Source organism: Metarhizium robertsii, assembly GCF_000187425.2.
Source record: "Metarhizium robertsii ARSEF 23 chromosome Unknown MAA_Scf_2, whole genome shotgun sequence".
Classification (NCBI taxonomy): domain Eukaryota; kingdom Fungi; phylum Ascomycota; class Sordariomycetes; order Hypocreales; family Clavicipitaceae; genus Metarhizium; species Metarhizium robertsii.
In genome coordinates this window covers 5,859,125-5,880,519 of record NW_011942160.1, presented here as the reverse complement: position 1 = coordinate 5,880,519, position 21,395 = coordinate 5,859,125, and the positions used below count along the sequence as shown (strand labels likewise).

The 21,395-nt window shown below is 53.4% G+C and overlaps 6 protein-coding genes across 6 annotated transcripts; 2 read left to right on the top strand and 4 right to left on the bottom strand.

Moving 5' to 3' along the window:
* Positions 1-645: 645 nt before the first annotated feature.
* MAA_08420 (uncharacterized protein) lies at positions 646-3,481 on the bottom strand (the record flags this gene model as incomplete). Its single annotated transcript, XM_007826418.1, has 3 exons — positions 646-1,294; positions 1,373-3,056; positions 3,118-3,481. The coding sequence occupies 3 exons, from the start codon at positions 3,479-3,481 to the stop codon at positions 646-648; spliced, it is 2,697 nt and encodes an 898-aa protein (XP_007824609.1).
* A 3,870-nt stretch (positions 3,482-7,351) lies between these two features.
* Positions 7,352-8,932, top strand: MAA_08419 (Peptidase A1; the record flags this gene model as incomplete). Its single annotated transcript, XM_007826417.1, has 1 exon — positions 7,352-8,932. One exon carries the CDS (start codon positions 7,352-7,354, stop codon positions 8,930-8,932), a length of 1,581 nt encoding a protein of 526 aa, XP_007824608.1.
* A 2,082-nt stretch (positions 8,933-11,014) lies between these two features.
* Positions 11,015-12,950, bottom strand: MAA_08418 (calcineurin A CNA1; the record flags this gene model as incomplete). The annotated part of the gene is made up of 4 exons (XM_007826416.1): positions 11,015-11,039; positions 11,100-12,007; positions 12,075-12,664; positions 12,785-12,950. The coding sequence occupies 4 exons, from the start codon at positions 12,948-12,950 to the stop codon at positions 11,015-11,017; spliced, it is 1,689 nt and encodes a 562-aa protein (XP_007824607.1).
* A 1,488-nt stretch (positions 12,951-14,438) lies between these two features.
* MAA_08417 (uncharacterized protein) lies at positions 14,439-15,444 on the bottom strand (the record flags this gene model as incomplete). The annotated part of the gene is made up of 3 exons (XM_007826415.1): positions 14,439-14,553; positions 14,616-15,132; positions 15,198-15,444. The coding sequence occupies 3 exons, from the start codon at positions 15,442-15,444 to the stop codon at positions 14,439-14,441; spliced, it is 879 nt and encodes a 292-aa protein (XP_007824606.1).
* A 788-nt stretch (positions 15,445-16,232) lies between these two features.
* Positions 16,233-18,043, bottom strand: MAA_08416 (trimethyllysine dioxygenase; the record flags this gene model as incomplete). The annotated part of the gene is made up of 7 exons (XM_007826414.1): positions 16,233-16,318; positions 16,371-16,442; positions 16,500-17,103; positions 17,150-17,261; positions 17,728-17,745; positions 17,802-17,948; positions 18,006-18,043. The coding sequence occupies 7 exons, from the start codon at positions 18,041-18,043 to the stop codon at positions 16,233-16,235; spliced, it is 1,077 nt and encodes a 358-aa protein (XP_007824605.1).
* Positions 18,044-18,698: 655 nt separating this feature from the next.
* On the top strand, positions 18,699-20,933 carry MAA_08415 (Peptidase C19, ubiquitin carboxyl-terminal hydrolase 2; the record flags this gene model as incomplete). Its single annotated transcript, XM_007826413.1, has 1 exon — positions 18,699-20,933. The coding sequence occupies one exon, from the start codon at positions 18,699-18,701 to the stop codon at positions 20,931-20,933; it is 2,235 nt and encodes a 744-aa protein (XP_007824604.1).
* Positions 20,934-21,395: the final 462 nt, after the last annotated feature.

Here is a 21,395-nt window from a genome sequence, read left to right as displayed (position 1 = left end):
GACTACATTGATGTACATAGCCAGCTGGCCGGGCTTGGCAAGGCACAAGGCACAAGGCGAAAACACTTGAGCAACAATGCCTGGCGCCGGTCTTTACAAATTGAAGCAACCGGGCTTTCCTTGCCAAGCAAACACCGGCAGGATCCCGCACGCATCATGCGAACCTCGCTCTTGTTCTCCGCAAAACTCCACCGGAGCACGACGAACCGCAGACGCTCCCATCAATGATGCCACAATGGGCCGCATCGCCCATCACCCATCAGCCTGTGACATGGCTGCATCTGGGGCAGCACGCGGCGCCCGGTTTCTATGCTGCGCCTGCTGTGCGACGCGCCGGGTGCCACGGCCCTGGGATCGCTCGCGCCAGGCGTCAATGTCCAGATGGCATCAATGTCCGGGTGAGGGCTTCTGCCGGAGCTGTGCGACCCCGCGCGCCCAGGACATCGATTTGGAATCCGCGTCTTTTGTTCCCCCTCGAGCCCGTGTGCAACAAGCTCACTCATTCACGTTGGACATTGCTGGTGGCGGCTGATACGTGTGTACCATTACTATATTGAAAAGAAGACGTACGGTCGTTACGTAAGAGTTTGCTAATTATCTACAAGAATACATACGTCAAAAGACATTAGGGGAAAAAAAGTCAATTCATGGCTTCAGTGCCAGCGGATGGCACTTGGAGACGTCGCCCCCCGTCACCGAGTACAGGACGTCCTTTCGCCGCAGCGTCTCGGGCCCGGCGACCGGGTCGCTGACGACAAAGAGCTTGGAGGCCGTCTCGCCGGCAAAGTCGCAGACGATGGGGAACAGGACCTGCTCCGCGTGGTCGACGACGACGTAAAAGTCGTCCCCGTCGGGGTTTCGGAAGGGCACCAGTGCCACGGTGACGGCGGTTCGTGGCACTTGGGCCGCGTCGCTGGCCCGGAGGCGCGAGACGCCCAGCCTGGACATTGTCTCGCTGTAGTAGTGGAGGGACCTGTGGACGCCGTCGTAGACGACGTCTGACTGACCCGTCGTGTCCCAGAGCCCGAAGCAGTACTCGTTGTCCTGGTCGTCGTTTTGCACCGCGTAGAGGTTGCCGTTGGCGCACGACACGATCCTGGTTGAGCGAGTCGGGTTCACGAGCGGCAGGAGCCTGTGGTTGAGCGTCTGGTTGTACAGCTCGGTAGGCACGCCTTGTACATTATACGTCAGGGACTTGGATCCGGTGCTGGACCGCGCTGTCTTGTCCGTGGCCGTGATGCGCATGGGACGCGGTCCGTCGAGGAGCTCTCGTCGTGCTGGCTTGTTGTCCTTGCTGCAAAGAGTCACTCGTTAGTCAGTGTTGCTGCGAGAAGAAGAAAAAGAAGATACTAGGCAAGGAAACCAGACTCACCCAATGCATTTCCGGAACAGGGCTCTGTCCTGGGTATCCAGCAAGGGGGCGTCGCCGGGCTCAACCAGTCCTGCCCAAAGCCGGTTGCGCCAGCTGATTTGCGTCAGGATCCCGTTGCAGCCGTCACTGTCCCCAAAGGCACCCACGATGCTCCCGGCGTCGGTCAGGTTGACAGATCCAGACACCTTGGCGGTGCCCTTGATGGAGGGCTCGTCGACAACGCCGACCGCCTTCTCCCAGGACGAGATCTTCAGCCCGCACTTGAGCCCGACGGGCAGGCCGAGCTCGGCAGAGAGTGCCACCTCGCCGGACGCCTCGAAGACGGGCTTGAAGTACGGGTCCCAGCCGCTGTTCTTGTTGTCGCCCGGGTTGACGAGGTCTATGACCACCAGCGAGTCCTGCATGCCCATCTCGGCGCCCACCAGGACCTTGCCTCGCGCCGCCGCCTCGAGGCCGACGCGCGCGCCCACCGAGACGTAGGGCCCGATGGTAACGACGCCAAAGGACAGCGCGGGGAGCCCGTAGTTGAAGAGGTCGTACTCGAGGTTTTGGCGGAGCGAAAACTCGGCGTCGATGCCGAGCTTGAGGACAAACTGCATATTGGCCTGCAGCTCGAGCCGGCCCTCCTGGAGCCCGGCGAGCGGCGACCATCGCGCTCGGCCGGCCACTCGAGCGTGGCCCGAGGCGCCGCACCCGACGCAGTATACGTTCATGTACTTGAGGACGCCGTCGTCGCCGACCGCGTTGGGCGACCCCAGCGACTTGAGGAGGATGGCCTCGCCCCATGGCGACTGCGTCTGCGTCAGGTCCCCGAGCAGCGTCTTTGCCCACGTGTTGGAGGACTCCGGGTCGGGCGCTTTGAAGGAAAAGTCACGGTCGATGGCCCCTCCGATGCTGATGACACTCGCCACGGCATTGTAGACGGTCGTGAAGGCCGTCTTGAAGAAGTTCCACACGCCGGACCAGAAGCCCCGTTGCGCAAGGGACCGGCGGCGCATGCGCTGGGCACGCGCAGACAGGGTCGAGTTTGCCGGGCCCGTGACGTTGGAGCCGGACGAGAGGCTGTCCAGGAACTGCTTGGCCTCGGGGCTCAGCGCCGTGTACCCCAGCTGCTTGTCCAGGAGCTGGTCGAAGTTGCTTCCCAGGCACGCCGTGGGCAGCCCGTGGGTGTCGTCGGCCGGGGCGGTGCACTCGAGCTGTCCCAGGGGCTTGCTGGCGCCAGACGAGGCGCCGGTCGGAGACGAAGGGGAGGCAGATGCGGTCGATGTGCCCCATGCAAAGGCATTGCCCGAGGCCGAGGCAGAGCCATGGGCCTTGTCCTTGTTGGCATTCCACCAACCCCATTCCGTCTCGCCAAGGTTGGTGACCTGGTCGGGGTGCATCGAGTCTCCTTTTGCCACAATGACCAACTGGTCGTGCTTGTACTCGATGGCAGTCACGTTGAAGTAGCACCGTTCTCCCTTGGCGTAGTCGCCGCAGCCTGGGATATACGCAATCAAGAGCAGACCATTGGCCATGGTCCAAGTGTCCAGCGCGTGCTTGAAGGCCTCTTTGTTGTTGAAGGACACCGTCATGCCGTTCTTCTCGTGGTACTCAGCCGCCAGGTGGTCGGTATGGTCAATATTGACGGCGGGAGACTTGAAGAAGTAGGTGACAAAGGCATAGTAGCCCGACTTGGACGGTTCTGTGAAGTGTAAGTCGAGTCAGTCCGGTCCCCTTGGCGTGTGCAAGATGGCTCGTCTTACCGGAAACACCATAGTAAAGCTCACAACCCTTCTTTGGCTCGACCGGAATCACATTCTCAATGGCCTTTGTGTCGTACGACCAGTGCACATTGGGAGACAGTGTCGCTGCGGGAGCGCTGTTGACAAAGGTGGCCGTTGGCGATTCGGTCGCCGTTGGCTTGCGGTTCAGGGCATAGTTGGCCGGGCATCCAGCATCAGCGGTTTGGGTCACGATTTGCGTCACCGTCGTCCATACTACGACCGGTGCCGCTTGGGTTTCAGTGGCATTGGTAGTTGAGTTTCTCAAAGGGAAATGCGGCCCATCTGCCACAGCTGGGTGTGCTGCTCCCAGGAAGAGAGCGGCTGCAAATGCTACCGGGAGCATCTTGCAAAGAGAAAGGGGAAAGGAGAAGGAAAAGGAAAAGGAAAAGGGGGGAGGTTGTTAATGAAGAACGAGGCAAAGGGAAAATGTGAATGGAAAGTGAACCGAGTCAAGGAGCGTGACTGATGATTTCAAGCAAACCATCAACGGAGGGAACGCGAGACATTTATCTCATTACAAGACGCCCGCGTTTCTACAGGACCGACAGCGTTGACGATAGTCACGGCGAGATCCATCTCACAATTATTTCCTGTATTGGACCATGAACGTCTCGCCTGTAACCGAAGTGGGTTGTACTACGTTGTAAAGAGGATTCACCGTAGTCATGTTGGGTTGTACTCCCGGTCTATATCGTGCACCCCAGCAATACATCACATGGGGTCGACAACTATCGGGCCGGAGGTCATCTCCAAACGGCAAATAGGCCCTCCTCCACTATTGGCTCGCTGGCAATAGTCCCCTGCTTTCAACATGTCGGAATGAGTATCCATGCATCACATCATTCTTGTTGGAGAGGGGGGCAAGGACAGCGTCGTGGTTCCAAGTGTCACATCACAACTCGAAAGCTCAAATTGCTCGGTATCCTTTGGACCGGCTTGAGGTTGTCTCCATCGGCTGTCGCTCATGTCCAGACACACATCCCCTATCGAGAACCCAAGACAGGGTCGGGAGCCGGAGCCGGACCGGGGTAGTGGCCAATAAGTCCACAAAATCTACAGCCCGTCGACATGGATACTACTTAATCTGGGCTGGTGCGAACGGTGACGGGACGAAAACGAGTCAGTCACGTTATCAGATGAACCGTCGGCAGTGCTTGGGCTCTTGGAGAAACACCATGGCATCGAGGACGATGATGTAGATGCGCAACCCGTTCAAGACGGGAGGCGGCCCTGCGCCACTTTGCTCGTCTGACGTCCCCGGCGCGATAACCGAGTTCGGCAGACGAGTCTCGTGCCAACTTTATCCTGCGGCCTAGTACGTAACACTTTCAGGGCCCTTTTTCTTGGGTTATGTGACGCTTTTGTCCGTGCCCAGTGCGGCCTAAGTCCGACGCTGCAGATTACACACTCACCTCGCGCCGCCCCCGCGGATACCACCAAGAGCTGCAGCAGCTCACGCGGGACAGTACTGCAAGGTACGAGACGCAACATGCAAGATGCAGGCTCGACGTATGCACATACGAGGGCTCGCTGAGCAAACCGCTCGTGGTTCCGTTTCCCCCACGATCACAACAGACCGCGGCTACCACCAGTCGTCCTACCATGCGGTAGAGTCTGGCCGTGGTGTGGACAATTTGCGCCCTGAGCCCTTTCGCCCGAGACTCACCACTCAATTATTGGTCATTTCGCTTCCGGTGATTCAGCGGACTGAATGATGGGACGATACTGTCTCCGCCAGATACAATATCCATGCCAGTTATACGGCGTACACCAACATGACAGCCTACAGAAAAGCCCACGGCGGGTTTTGGATATACGACTGCTTTGCTGCTCGCCCTTTTGCCCACCGCGCTCTCTCCACTGCCAATACAACCATTTTGTGGGGGTTTGCTCGGGTAAGTTGCATTTGCGGGTATCGTCCAGTTTGGAGATGGGAGGCCGGGGTGCGATACTATATTGTCATTGTATAACAGGCCCGTGCAATCGGGAGACTGGACACATCGCAGCTTAGGGGATCCGCCGAGAACCGCAATTCCTCGCCCAGGCAGATTGGTTGATTCGGCGCCTGTCCTATATCAGCACATCAGTATAATAAGGCTTAGCCTTGGTGGCGACGGTGAGCAATGAATGCAACCCACAACGACCCGGAAGTCGGAGGATAGGGAGGAGACATAGATTATGTACGTGACCATTGCCATACCTCTTTTGTTCCCGCAATCGCCTTCTTGGCAATCCCTTCAACAGTGAATCAAGGTGTCTGCTGATCTCTTCCCCGCGCGCCGGCAACACGGATGGAGAATAGAGTTGGCACGAAGGATTTCTCCAGGAATAGCAAACACTCCATTCCTGTTGAACAAGGCTATAATACAATAGTACGCCCGGTGGCTCCATTCCCGCTCTGTCTCTTGAGCAATTGTGCTCGTATTATGTATTCGATACGACGTGTTTTCGCAATCGCAGATAAGAGCTCGTAGGGGGAAACAGAAAAACAAAAGGACACAACATCACGGGCCTCACTTGGCCTGGCCCAGTTTGATTAAGAAACTGGAGTCATAATGAGGTATTTTGGTCGGGCTCAAAATGGAGCCCAGTTGTATCTAGCGCATCTTCTCTCTTGCCGTAAAGTCGGGGAACATAGTCCAAGTCGCGTCTAATTTGGCACTGCAAGTGCGAGACTCAAGACTCATCGTCAGGTCATGTGCCTCAGCCCATGACCACGGAAAGAGCTAGCATCGACCTGCGTGGAGGGACGGAATTGCAGAGATCGGACTGACGTTCTGAATCAACCATTTCCCACCCACTCAACCCCGTACTACGACATTCTCCTGCCTTCTTCACACCAGACTGCATCCGCGGCCCATGCATTTGACCAGATCAGTCTGGATGGACCTGTGTGGTCTGCGTCGGAATGTCATGTCGGTTGAGCGTGTGTCGGACAACAACCTCCCTCACCCCTTGCCCGTTTTTAAAATTGCATCTCCGGAACACCACAGGTGATTGGCCTCGGCCCCCGACGTCATAAAAGCAGCCCCTGCATTCTGACGCTCGTTGGCCGCTGGTCCGTTGACGGAAATGTCTCAGCAGAGCCTCGTCGTCGGTGGACGGATGCACAGGGCTGACAGCGGCGGCCCCATTCGTTTGACTTTGGCATCGGCAGAGTTGAGGCTAAATTTCTCACCATTGTCAAGTTGTCAACGCCTCGCTCGTGGCTTTCGCATTGGCAAATCTCCACATGCACATCATTAATCAGCCGCGTGACGTCTGTTTGCCAGCTTGGGTCGGGGTTGCCCGTTTGTCTTGGAGCGCGGGAAAGGCGCAGGCACGTCGACGTGCCAGAAAGATGGTGCGAATAGCCTCAACAGCATCGAATTTGCAATCACGTCCATCCGACAAACCAAAGAGATAGCTCCTTCCGTTCAGCTCCTTTCGTTCACAGGCCGGAATTGGAGTGCTACAGCGAATGAATTGCATTTGGGGCACAAAATATCACCATGCCTTGGGCGCAGCACGCTCCTTTCCACGCATAGGCGACTATCACGAGCAAGGCCGAAGAATATGCAGCCTATGCCATCCATGGCATCACATAGTTCAAGCTGAACAACATGCTTACAGCACCCCTTACACAAGCAAGCATTTGACAGACCCCAAATTCATCCCTTGTGAACATAGCGACAGGCATTCCTGACGACGCATCGAGTAAGATGGCACTAATATTAGTTCCGTTCAGCATAAAGTTGCGAGGCTTTTGCTAATCATATCAAGTTTTTTTAGTACAAATATTAATACAACCTTAATACAAGCATCATGCAAGCATTACATCCAAAAAAAAAAACTTTATATTTGGCCGTATTAAGCTAAAGAACCATAAAAGACCACCAAATATACCATACATGCATGCATCGCGATGCGTCAGACACGCTAGCAAGATTAGTGATTTATTTCGGCGCGCCGTCCAAAGTTATCTCGCGATAGCCTCAGCCACCCACTGCGTGGAAGCAAACTCAAACCTACATATACGTAGTGTGTTGATCCTATAGAGTCCCAGGATGATGATCCTTCTGATTCCATTTTAATCATCGCTCTCTTTCAGTTGGTAGCACGTTTAATAAAAGGCATTTATTCCCTCACTTCCTACTATATTTATATGTCTTTCATACTTCTTCAGTCATTCTTACATGCCAGCTAGCAAAGGAGAGATACCGAACCCTTCACTATGCATTCCACTCTTGTCGCCCTCAGTGCCTTGCCCTTTGCGGCTTGGGCCATCAACTCTTCTGTCAACCACACCGTTATTGACGACAACCGGGCGGTCGAACTTCCAGGTGTTCTCAGATACCCCATCAAGGGTGTTCAGGGCTCGTCTGGTCTTTCCAAGCGACAGGACCGTCAAAGTCTCCATTCCCAGCGGCATGGCCTAATCTACACCATTAAGCTCGACATTGGCACCCCCAAAAGCACTGTTGATGTGCAGTTCGATACCGGTTCCAGTCAGCTTTGGGTCAACCCCATCTGCTCCCATGCCGCTAGGCCAGCCGACTGTACCAAGCTCGGACGCCTCCGATACTCATCCACCTTGAAAAACCTCGGGGAGACGCACAACCTCACGTATGGAATGGGCTACGCCTATGTTAAGTACGTCAGAGACTTTGTGCAGGTCGGACCTGCCAAGTTGCCCAATCAGGCCTTTGGTGTTGCCATTGACAGCGGCTTCGTGTCAGCCGGCATCCTGGGTGTTGGCCCTTCCAGAAGAGGCATGGAAAACTCGGACTTTGTTGTCAACTCCCTCCACAAACAAGGCTTCACCAAGAGCACTGCCTTTGGTGTTGATCTTCAGGGCATCGCTTCTGCCCGCGGTAGCGTCGTCTTTGGCGGTGTCGACCTAAAGAAGTTCCGTGGTACCCTGCACGCGACTCCCATTCTCGACAGGGCAACTGCTCCTGACCACGCTCCTCGCTACTGGATCAACCTCGATAGCATTTCGCAGACAGCCGGTGGCGAGACGGTTACTCTTGTCGACCAGCGTTTTCCCGTCTTCTTGGATACCGGCGCTACCTTGTCGTACTTCCCCCCTTCTATTGTACGGAAGCTTCTCCAGGGATTCCCTGGCGCCAAGCGTGATAAGTATGCCAATTACATTGTCAACTGCTCTTTGCGAAGGCAGAACGCCTCTGTCGACTTTCAGTTTGGCAGCACTGTTATCCGGGCCGCGTACAAGGACTTCATCTACCCTTTTGACGACAACGCTTGTGCCCTGGGCTTCACCGAAGCTACTGACAAAGCCTATGTCCTGGGCGACAGTTTCCTCCGATCCGCCTACGTCGTCTTCGACCAGACCAACAGGCAACTCGCCCTTGCTCAGGCCGCTGACTGCGGCACTCGACTGGTCGCGATTGGTCCTGGCCCTGCCGGTCCTCTTGTTGGCGAGTGTGGAAGGCCTCCTGTTACCAGCAACACTACTTTTCACACCTTTACCAAACGTACATCAAACAAGACGAGTTCTTCTACCAAGATGACCACGACTGCCTCGCCAACCTACACCTCGACCTTGACCACTACCAAGGTCTACACCATCACCACCGAGATCGTCACCTCGCTTACCACCTCGCGCCCCGGTGAGAACCCCAAACCTACATACCGTATGCATTCCCGGCTGCACAGGGGATCACGACTGCCGCCCCATCCCAAGAGCACCGCGGGATGCCCTAATGGTGGCGACTGTCCCCCTCCCGCTGTCAGCACGGAGGCTTCTAGCCGCCTCCGTGGCGAGATCTGCCCTCCCTTGCCAACAATGTGAGGTTGTGATTCCCAGCGAGACTGGCGTCATCCCTCGCCCTGGCAGACCACTCAAAGCTCCCGTCACTTCTGGTGCTTCCAGCATAGGCGCCGGTGCGTTTATCCTTGTTATTGCCGCCATTGTCATGCTGTACGCCGGTCACTAGAAAGTGCCTGGTCGCAATAGAGCTGCGTGTTTTGGCGGATTCTTGGGATAATGGGCTTTTCTCATTCCTTTCGGTGTGGGGTTTCGTCCCAAATTTTCTTATGTACTTTACTTGTTATATATACCATTAGACTTGAATGATGGAAAAACGGATGTTCCAAAAAGATTGGTTATGGAACACCCGTCCAGTTAGGGTAGTTGTGCCGGCAGTGGCCTCACGGAGGAAGAAGTTTAAACGATTCGCTTAATATAAGCCACGCATTGGCCAAACAGTCGGCAGCATAATATGTCGTGAATGAAATCCAATATTCGTTTTCCGGTATATGCCGGAGCATTTTGGCAGGTTATCCTCCCTTCTTCGCCGAGTAGCTGCGAGTCCAGCGCCGAGCGCCCATCACAATAACGACGCCAGACGTCCGCACGGCGCCTGCTTTCTGCGTTGCAGTCCAGCGTTACGATGCCAAGGAGCAGATGATAGTGTCGAGTGGTTCAATGCTGTCTTCCCGGCACGTCCCGCGGCGCGTCTTGGCAATGCGCCTCACTCCATTGTTTGTCTTGGCTGGCGATGCGGAGACTGCTCGCCGTGGAAAGTCGTAACGGTCTCCGTCTTCTTGGTGTCTGCATAGGCTCAGCTGCATGGTGGTTCGTCTTGCTGCCAGCGTTTCCTCTGGCCAAACACTACTGAATTGATCTTTGTTAGGCACCAGCGCCAGCAATGAGACAAATGAGACAACTTCACCACTCCGCTCTGCGTAATAAAATAAAATAAAAATAAGCATGGGCATAGCCCCCACCTTGTGCTCATTACTCAAGCAAACAGGGCATCAAATACGGAAAGACGACACGAAAAAAAAAAACAGACACACATAGACCCCTAGACAGAGTTCCTCGAGAAATATACAACATGCCGTCAATGCCCCCGCGGTTCACCCTCTTAAACCAAAAGCTATCAGCCTCCTCGACAACAGCCATCCATCACCAAAAATATCCATCTACAACACTGTCAACCAGTAGTGCCCGCTTACAAACCACATCACAGCCATCTATCTCCTCGTCGCCCTCCAAGCCCCCCGCCCCGCTGTACCTGCACGCGACGCTCAGGGGCAAGCCCATTAAAGGCATGGGACACCCTTCCCACGCCGCTCCTCCTCGGGCCCACGCTTGACGTCGGATGCGGCCCCGGCCTACGGCGCCGACCTCTTCAGCGCCGCCGACCAGACCGGCAACGCCCCCGGGGCGACGTACAAGAACCCCGCGGCCATGGGCGTCATTATGGATTTTGTAGTAGCATAGGACGGCGTTGGAGGAATGTGGCACGAGGGACGTGCCTGTTTCGCTTTTGGGCTTCAGCTTGATGTACGGGATTCTGCTGTGTCAGTTGTTGACTGACACGAAGCCCCGGTGACATATTTTTGGCGTGTGCGCATTAAAGAACGGTGGCCTCTCTCTCTCTCTTTCTCTCTCCTTTTTTTTTTTTTTTTTTTTTTTGAGTGGCAAAGCTGATTTACGGACTGCATTTTGCTAATTTCTAAGATATTATGGGAAGAATTCCCCCCTCTTCTGACCGAATGCCCAGCATGTGACTTGAAACCACAACGTTACAAGCATGGAAAATCACGCCTTCGTCGCCCATCAGTCCGAGGACCACAAAACACATGGATACAATCATTCATGTATTGAATACTCATTAGTGCTACCAACACCAGTCTAGACTCGTGTCCAACGTCCATCCCGTGTGTTCATCATCTACACCATAATGCTATATGCTAACCTTTTTTGCATGGCTTTACCGGCCCTCGTAGTCACAAGCCCTATCCAGAAGAAAAGTCACCCGCAAAATTCGCAAGCGGCGTGATGGATTCCACGGGCCGCTTGCGGTCCGTTCAATCATTTACTCGGTCTTGCCGACGTCGTTCCTTGTTCAACATGACAATCTTTCTATGTTGATCGGTTCTTACGGTCACTACACAACAGTAAGTAAATTGGTCACCAAACCCGAAAAAAACGGCACAAAGACACTTACGTGCTAAGTCTCCGAGAAAGCTGGTGCAGCTTCTTATCATTATCAGCCTCCTGGGCCGCCTTTTGCAGAGCAGTAGCCCGCTCCTCCTCCTGGTGCTTCACGACCTCTTCGTGGCTGGGAGGCAGGCGTTCGTTTTGCAAATCAACCTTTCGCGCATCCTCAAACGAGCTTATCGCATTCTTAATACCTTCAGCGCCAAGCATGAGCGTGCCTGCGGGCAGCCTGCCTCCGGAGACAGTTTTGAGCTCGGTAACCTTCTCGGACTCCTCTCGAAGCACCTGGAAGACGCGTGACATGCGACCAATAGCCAGAATCTTGTTCTTGATCGCTCTCCGCTTAAACTCGATCGAATTGGGGTCATCGCCTACTTGAGAAGTCGTTGGCGAGTGTGGGCTGGTCGAAGATGGCGTCTCCTCCTTGAGCTCCTCTTCAGAGCAGGTGCTGAGAATGGCAATCAACATATCCGTAATCTTCTCACCTACGAATGGCAGAGACCACGTGAAGACGTCCATAAAGTTGGGCAACCAGTATGGATGAGGCGTGCAGTTGAACTGCCGGATGTTCATGACGTTATTTTCGTATTTGAGCACCGCGGCCTTGTTGTTATACACGTCAAGATAGTTGGGAGCAGAAAAGATGGTCATGACGCTGGGGAAACCGGTAGTACGCGTCTTTCGATACATGCGGTACCCAGCATCTTGAGCCTCGTGTGCCCGGATAATGGATAGGAGGTTGTTTTTCTCGAGGAATGCGCAAGCGGCGTGGTATGAAAAGAAGTATGAGCAGCCGCGCACGTGGTTGTGCAAGAAGAAGTCGGTCGTCTTTTCCTGGCCAAAGTCTTCCAGGGGGTCTGCCCAGAGAATATCGCACATGAGACCTTGTGTGGGAGGCTCTCGGAACCGGTCAATCTGTCGGAGGTTAGCTTTTTTGGCAGGGAGACGTGGGCTTCTCTTCACCCATATGCAATATACGCACATTTCTCAAGTCGTCAAGTGTATGCAATTCAGGGCTGAGGCCACCATGGATACACAAAAACTGTTTGTTCATCACAGCTGCCAATGGCAAGCTGCAGAAAGACTCCATGCAGGCATCGTAGACAGCCTCCGAGTACTTGTGCTTGCACTCGAGCTTGAAAGTGAAGTAGTCGGTCAAGTGGCGGCACTCGTGGTTTCCTCGCAGCAACCATAGAGTATTAGGGTAGTGAATCTTCAGCGACCATAGATACAGAACGCATTCGATACTGAAGTATCCTCGGTCAACGTAATCGCCCAGGAACAGGTAGCGGGTCTCGGCTGGGTCGCCACCGACTTCGAATAGCTTCATCAAATCGTAGTACTGGCCGTGAACATCGCCACAGACAGTGATAGGGGCGTCCATCTCGAGGAGGTTGGGCTCGTTCTGCAAGATTTCGGTGCCCTTGCGAAGAATCCAGAGTGCTTGTTCCTCGGTCAGGCGACCCTCGCGGTAGAAGTGCTGCTTGAGAAAGGCGATGTCGGGTTTGGAGTGAGTGTCATCTTGGAAAAACTGTTCTTCGGTAGGCTTGGTCATGGCGGGCGCTTGAACATCTGCATCATGGCAAACAGTGATTAGTCTTGGTATGCTGCTGGCATTTTGACCTCGGCATTTGCCTCACGTGGCAGAAAGAAGGCGCGTCCAACGTGTGGCGGGTAAAGAGGCCAACGAACCTTTGCACACTCTCTCCAACGTGCTCACTTGCGTGCCATCTTCCATGGTGTGGATGGTGAAGTCAATCTCGGGGACGGGCTTCTTCTCTCGAATGGCGCGAATGGCATTGTCGACTTGCTGGTTGCGACGCACGTCGGCGTGGAGAGGCTTGCTGTCCTGCTCCATAGCGAAAGAATACTGCAAGGAACTGCAAGAAATGAAAATGCAATCGTAGACAAGTAATCTCGGTAGAAGGAGGCGTGGAGTATCAAGCCCGGACAAGACACCCCAAAGTCCTCGAGGTCGAGACGGCGTCAATCAGGTCAGGTGTGGTGGCGGTGAGGGGTCAGTGTCGCGGAACAGCTCGCGCGGAGAGAAGACGTAGGCGGCGCGACAGAAAGGAGCTCACGGCCAGCGAGAGGTTCAGTCGGCGACTTGATGGGAGTCTGTCTTGTGCGAGAAAGCGACAAGGACAAAGGCAGCCAGATGCTGGGGAGGACGTGACGATACAAAAAGTAGGGCTGACAAGGGCAAAAGAGGTTGCTGGGTTGGGCACGGTGCGAAACATGGAAGAGAAACATTGAATGCACCCACCTTGTAATGTTGGCGAAGCTGGCGGGCTCATGGCGGCACTGGGGCTACCGACGGCAGATGTTAGTTACCTCAGTGCTAGTAATAGTTGTCTGGCAGACCCATTTGCCAGCAGCAGGAGCAACCTGGCCAGCGCTGCGAATTGCGCCGGACCGGACTCAAGTGCTGCCCAATCAACGCAGCTGCCAATCGACTTCACATGCACCGGACACCATATGCAATGATTGATGCAATGGTTGCCCCTATGATTTAGTGCCCATAGGCCTAGCCGTGCTCTCTCCAGGGCTACCAGTGCAGCCCGGACCGTCTCCAGGTGCCCCTAGGTGTTTCAGCAGATCAATTCAGATCAGACGGTCCAGTCCGTCAATGCAACGGGGCAACATGCATGTGTTGGTGCATCTGGAGTTTTTCAACCACCACCCGTCTGGTGCGTCAATAAATCTAATAATATAGACATGAATAAAAGCATCATCCACTACCGTTTCAGGCGGCGCGAAATAATATGACCAGGTCCGCAAACAGGGCGGTGCAATTGCCCAGGTACCTACGGAGTAGTAACTCACCAGCTCGGAACACGAGCTGCCAGCACTTGAGTTGACCACTTGGCTTGTGCCAGTAATCAGGGGTCAGCACCTCGAGCACCGCAGATATTATTTGCTCGCTTCGGTTTTTTAATGTTTCTTGGCTCCGTCGAACGGCTGGGAGGGATACAATCTTACCCCGCCAGACCAGTACCTAATATTACCCCACTTTCTCCCACAGTCCTGGAGGCCGCTCGTTCGCCAACCAGGCTGGTTGATGTCATCTGCTTCAAATGCCACTAGTGGCTCGCTTTTGTCTCAATTTGGCAACCAGTCGACAAGCCCAGCCAACAAGCCGACCACACAATCTTTCAACGGCCATACTCCATCATGCATACATACATGCAGTTTTTTTAGTTTTTTTTTCCACAGCGCAGTTTTGCAGGTCGATTTCAAATCAAGTCTAGAAGGTATTCATCGTGTTCTAGACCATCCGTCTGTTATTATCACGACGCACAACATCAAGACTGTCATGCACATTTTGCCCGTCAGCGAGAAGAATCTACAGCAGGGAGTATCCCCCATCCACAATCATATCCAAACCGGTGATATAAGACGCCGCATCACTCGCAAGATACAAATACGAACCCTTGAGCTCGCTTACTTGCCCCTCGCGTCTACAAGCCCATGGTCAATTAGTAACAGCTCACGGCCAAATACCTCCAGCAGTCATACTTACCCCATGGGAATCTTATTCTTCCGCTGCTCTTCCGTCTCGGCTTCGGCGAAGCTCGAAACCTCTGTTTTAATATATCCCGGCGAAACGGTATTGACACGCGCAAACCCTGTCCACTCCACCGCAAGACTCTTGCAGAAGTGAATGACGGCAGCCTTGGACCCGTTATACACAGCCTGCAGCTTTGGCACATTCACGATCTTTCCGCTCATCGACGCCGTCGCTATGAAGCTACCGCAGATATAGTTCTCCAGGGGCTTGCCGTCAATCGTCTTGCCCTCTTTCTTCTGTCGTCGGAAGTGAATGCCCGCGCTCTTGGCGCACCACATGACTCCGTCGACGTTGACGGCCATGACTTTTTTGGCGGTTTCAACGTGTCCGTCGAGGAATGGCCCGTCTTCCCAGGCGATGCCCGAGTTGGCCACGAATATGTCGAGGCGGCCATTGAATTCGCGGATGATTTCACCAATGGCCTTGTCGACGGCATCGGCGGAGATGACGTTTACTTGGTACGCTTTACCTACATGACCCGCCATGTCAGTGACTTTGCAACATCCTGGGCCGTCGTGCTTCGGGAACACGCACACTTGACGCTGTACGTCTTTTGGATATTCTCTGCTTCCGTGACGGCCTGCTTGTTGCTATTGTACCAGATGGCCACGTTGGCACCGGCCTCAGCAAATGCCTGAGCCACTCCAAGGCCGATGCCTGCTCCCGCACCAGACACAATTGCTGTCCGGCCCTTGAGTGAAAACATGGGCAGGACACGGTCTCCCTTGGGGATGTCCATGTTGTCGTGCTCGAACGCACCGTTCTTCATGTCCGTGGCCATCTTGTAGCGTTTGCGTTCGAAATGTTCCGTTGACCCGTGCGAGTATGGTTCAAGTGCTCATGTCCAAGGTGGGAATCACAAATTACCCCGACAACCTCCACAGCGCGGACGACTCGTCTTATTTGCGTTTCTTACCCGTCGTACTCATGTACATACATCATACCGTACATGAGACATTTACCGCGCAGCCCCGTACGTGACCCATCGCAGTGCTTCCCCAACTTGTCTGCCTGACTGTCTACATACAACTCTCCATCAGACAAGATGCGTGTTGAAACAACCCGTTGGCCCTGATATCTGTTTGGTAGTTCTCTAAATTTTCCGTGGACGTTTCGTGACTCGTGGGCCTATCAAACATGGGCCGCAGGATTGCTGTCACCCCGGGCAAGCAGCCAGTGATGCCAAGCGTTGCGGTTCCCCTGCCCTCTACAACAGTCGTTCAGCAGCACCAGACCTCTGACGCAGATCGCGGGACAGGGTCTGAGTTTGGAAGTCGGGTTGTCTGCAATCTCTCGTCGGTGAATGTGCGGGGATGCGACGGCGGGGCACCATACAGATAGTACTCCGACTTCGACGGGGAAGAACTCGGCACAAAAAAAAGAATGGTCAAGTTGGAGGATAAATTCGCCGGCGTGGGGTGCTCACGGGCAACATGGGAAGATGCGCAGATAAGTACGTTGCTTATTGATATCCATAGGATGGTATTCAGCTACAAAAATCGTTGGTCTATATGTCTGGGTATCAGTTGTCAATGTACCGAGCAAGTCTATGCCCAAGCTGGCTCAGAGCTATTTCAGCTGCATATTTGCCGCAATGACTTCACTTCTGGGGAAGTTGGAGGTTTTCCACCTAGAGATAAAGTCGTCGCGGTTGACTGGGGCACCATTAGCATTGGAGAAACCGTTCGTGAGTCGGCCATCACTTACTATCCCCGCCACATATACGGCGCAGTCCCTCGAAAGCGCTTCGGCCGTGGAGAACCCGCCAGTTATCAAAGACTATAGTCGTCAGCAAACCCAGTTTCGTAACATACAAGGCAGCTGAGATTAACATACTGAGAACTCGGCCCGGTTCGAGCTGGAACCAGTATTCGTTCTGTTTTCGCCTCAGAATGCTGTCCCATCTCCGAGCTGCGCTGTACCACTTGTCCACATTCACATTCAATGGAACGACTCCTCTGTCGTCATTGTTCCAGCGCACTCGATGGAATTTATACGGTGACGCTTCAATCACAGGATAAGCTCTGTCGGGGGCAATGGCTACACCATCGTTTCCGCTCGCATGCCAGGGGAGTCTGACTTCTCGGAGGGTCTCATATGCCTCGGGGTATTCTTTCTTCAGCCTATAGGCAGCATAAAATCCGTCCACAAGAAGAGATTGACCACCTAGGCTGCTGTCGTCATTTGCCTTATTGGGCGGCGATGTGTGGGACAGCATGTGGAAAGCTTGTAGGCCAGCTGGTTCAGTAAAGTACGTCGTGTCAGTATGCGCAGCAAGAGCCAAGTTGGTGTAAGCCGTATCAGCCTTGGCCAAATCCGGGACGAAGTCGTAGAAGCCTCCGTAGTGAGTGTTGCGAATGGGGCCAATGGCCTCTAGAAGTTCATTCGTAGCCTCGGGTGTCTTGGGGGTGTTGGTGACAAAACATATACCATAGCCACGCTGTTGATGTTAGCATAAGTCCCTTTTGACAGAACGTACGACTTACAATCTTTTCAGTTAAATCCGCCATCCCAGATACGTCGCCCTTTGCCATGACACTGTCAAATGACACTTCTGGGGGGTTGGATGCTATGGAAGCGTTCCAGAGTGTCTGGTCACTACAAGAGGTCAGTGCTTACTTGCGGAAACTTTTTCTTCTTCTTTTTTTGTGAACTTTGAGTGATGAAAAGCTACTTGCCCTAAATTTTTCAGCTTTTTGTTTTCGACGCCGTAAACTGCGGACCGCAACCACGCCCACGAGTAGCTACTTTGGTGAGAGTCGGACCCTTTCGGCCAACGGTCAGCGTGGAGGAAGCCAGAATTCGTGTCGACAGGTCCTACATGTAATTTCAACTCCATCTTGGTTTTGATGAATGGATTTGGCGGCAATTTTGTCTGATATCTGTTTGTAGTCAGTATGACGGAACGCACCTGGACAAGAGCTAGAAAAGAGCGACATACTTGGAACGTATTGAAACTTCTCTGCATAGTGTCTTGATTAACACATTTTACACAACGACAGTTGTCGCTGAATTAAGTTAGTTTGAGCTATCCGCTCGTATGGCGTCTCGTGCTCACACATACCGGAGCCAAAGTTGGGACCTTGACGGCGTGTTAGTGTTGGCTCAATACGCCACCACGAGATCGAATATGCTTACAATCGCTTTGGGCTCGATTTTCCACCCTCGCTAACTTTCAGAACCAAGCCCTTGCTGTTCGATTCCAAGGTCGTGGCGTAACTGCGGAAATCATGTTGCACGCGCGGAGCTCGTCTCGTCATTCTCGGGCCTCGGCTTCCAAAAAGCCTTCAGCACGTCAGTCAGAGCACACAATGCCCTCCTCGGAATGCGATGCATGCCTACCTCAAGGCTCTTATGGTAGGACCAGATGGGAGAGCCATGTTTAGCTATTTACTTTACGGCCCGCCAGGTACACTGATATTAGGGGCGTGGTAATGTAAGTCGTCGGTGGGCGAAAACTCTATGGGGTACTAAGAAAAAGCTGGGGTACGTACGGAGTAAGTCAGTGATTCAATGGTGGTCAATGAAGTGCTGGATCAAACGCCCGGCCATGCACATTGGAACATTGAACCAACATGAATTGAATGGCCTGTGGGCACTGGGTCCACTCCTGCTGAGTCTGGTGGCTTCCGCTGTTGCACCAGACTGCTGCAGGTCGACTGTGGCACCTCAAGTGCTGCCTGGCCTGCAGAGCACGTGAAAGCTTCCAAAGGCAACACAGCACTGAGGGCCCACCACTGCCAGATGGCTGGAGCGTTGATAATCCGACGGGGCATGACATAAGCGCATTGATTGCTTCTGAACTTCTTGACAACCAGACACATAAACTTGCGAGAGCTGCGTCAGGCCGTTGCACCCACCTCCCTAACAAAACTTAAAATCAGTTTCGCTCTGCTTCGTAGCATTCCGAATGGCCAATCTCTCAGACGACTCGCTTTAGCCGACGCACAATCATCATCTCCCTTCGTATCCACTGCCCATGTCAACCCCTTGAATCGCTAAGGAATCTCCAATGATCGATCATTGCACCTTCCCATGGTCGGATTCCGACAGCTCTTAACACCAACTTCTAGCAGCATGAATTCACGGCAGCCTCATTTCAAAAATTTTTATGACGATCGGGTGGGGGCTCATCGCCACGTTCAGTCTCCGGAGCGCATCTTGGATCGCTTCAACGAACCAACCATTATTATAACTGCGGTCGTGCTCTTCGTCGCATGCGTGGCCAAGGCCTACAATCTAGAGCTGTCTCTAGACGCCATATTTTACACTGCAACAACATATTTGTGGGACTTTGTCGTTTTCATTGTACCAACTCCATTCATCGTTGTTCTCGACAACTGGCTGAGCCCGAGCTCAATGTCAGAATCGCCGCCAAGTACACATGCCGCCAAAAGCAAGGCCATGAGGAGGCTCATGGGTCTGGACCGCTCAGGCGGCATGATGGAATCAGTCTTTCAAGCTAGAAGCAGGGCCTTGTCTGTCACAGGTTGTGTTCTGGGCTTGAAGTTGGATCCCGAGCGGCCGGCTGGTTTGGGTAACCGCGATAATTCTTGTTATCAAAACAGCATCCTGCAGGGGCTCGCGTCGCTTCCCTCGTTCCCCGAGTATCTGTCAACATGTGTACGAGCTATTGACACGCATCGACCAACCAACGACGTAGCCCATACGCTGCGGTCCCTTATTTCCGACTTAAACGACACATCAAATAATGGAAGAACGATATGGACTCCTAGCTTACTCAAATCTATGAGTACCTGGACCCAACAAGATGCTCAGGAATACTTTTCAAAAGTCCTCGATGATATTGACAAAAGCGTGGCCAGAGCCGTCAAATCCATGCGCCGGTATTCAGGGCTAGAAGCAGACTGCAACAAGGACGACTCTTCCACAAGCGAGCACAGTGATGACAGCGGATACCAAAGCCTTGCTTCGAGTTCGGATTCGGCGGCAAAGAAGACGTTGCGAAATCCACTAGAAGGACTATTAGCACAGCGTGTGGCCTGCGTCCAATGCGGTTATTCCGAGGGCTTGTCCATGATTCCATTCAACTGCCTGACCCTCAGCCTGGGCCTGGATAAAAATCAACATGATCTCTATGAGAGACTGGATTCATATAGCAAAGTCGAGGCAATTGAGGGAGTCGAATGTCCCAAGTGTACCCTGCTTAAGGCCCAGAGGCTGCTTGGTAAACTGATCGAGAAGCTGAAGGAAAATGGTTCCAGTTCGGAGCAAATGGAGGAGCCTCTTCGCAGGCTCGAGGCAGTTGAGCTAGCTCTTGAGGAAGATGATTTCGACGATAAGACGGTTTCCGAAAAGTGCAAGATTTCGGCCCAAGGAAAAGTCAACACGACCAAGACGAAGCAAATAGTGATTGCGCGTCCGCCAAAAAGCCTAGCGATTCATGTCAACCGATCCGTGTTTGATCCACGAACGTTTGACATGATCAAAAACTCAGCACCCGTCTCCTTTCCCCTGACCCTGGATCTAGGACCGTGGTGCTTGGGTAGTGCAGAAGATGTCGAGGAAAAGCTAGCCAGCCATGGCGAATCCAGCGAGGAACAGTGGTTGTTGGACCCCAAATCATCCATGATTGCCGGAGATTTGAGCCCGTCCAGGTTGACCGGACCCATATACGAATTGCGAGCTGCGGTGACGCATTACGGACGTCATGAGAACGGCCACTACATCTGTTATAGAAAGTACCCTGATTCGGAGGTTTCTTCAGACAAAGACTCGTCCTCCGCCGATGTCGACGACACTATTGACCGGGATACAACGGTTGGCGATGCTGATCAAAAGAAGGGCTTGACACCACCTCATCGACAGAATTCGGGCTGGTGGCGGCTGAGCGATCATAATGTGAGCAAAGTCGACGAAGACGTCATCATGTCCCTGTCGCCGGGTGTCTTTATGTTATTTTACGAATGCGTGGATCCTAGTATGATTCTGCAAAGCGAAACGGACAATATGGAAGACGCTCAGGAAGTCTCAACACCAAACTCGGAGTCTCTCAAGACGGCAAATAGAGCTGATGCTGAGAATCGTGAAGGTATCAGCGAAGCGCAAGTCCTGCCTGTTGAAGAGAGAGCAACTTCAGAGATGCCCTCTATGCCGAGCCCAGCAAGCGACACATCGACGTCGGAGACTGTCAACACCACGACGGACACGATGGATGCGCCAACGGTGATTGAGTCTGCAACATCAAGTGTGTCTAGATGGACGCATGACGAAGATGATGCTTACAGGAAGAACAGGGTCGAGGAATGAGGGTAGGAAATAACGAGAGTTTTGTTTCTGGTTCGATTTCACTCATCAATGGAGGAGGCTGCTCATGTTGGGGAATTGCATAGCGATGGAGTTCAAATGGCATTCATTTCATTCACTCGAATTGCGCGGTGTTATTGTATATTATACTAGGTGACATGAAGGTGAGGTGGCTTGGGTGAGAGTCGTTGATTGTTTAACGTCGTGGTTACGGGAGGATGGGAAAGAAGGGGTTGGCACAGCATACCACTAGGTAATTAGACGGAGTGCAGCGGAATGACTCAATCATGAATGCTCGTGGCATGGCAATATCGAGTTTATTATTAAGCTTACGTCTTGGCACACGACTCGGCGGCCATTGTGATGACCACACACAGTCGTAGGGCTAACCATGTGTACAATGTAATAGAGAGAGGTGTCGGACCTGACTAGTCAGGACCAGACATGGAGCGATTTCCCCCTGCC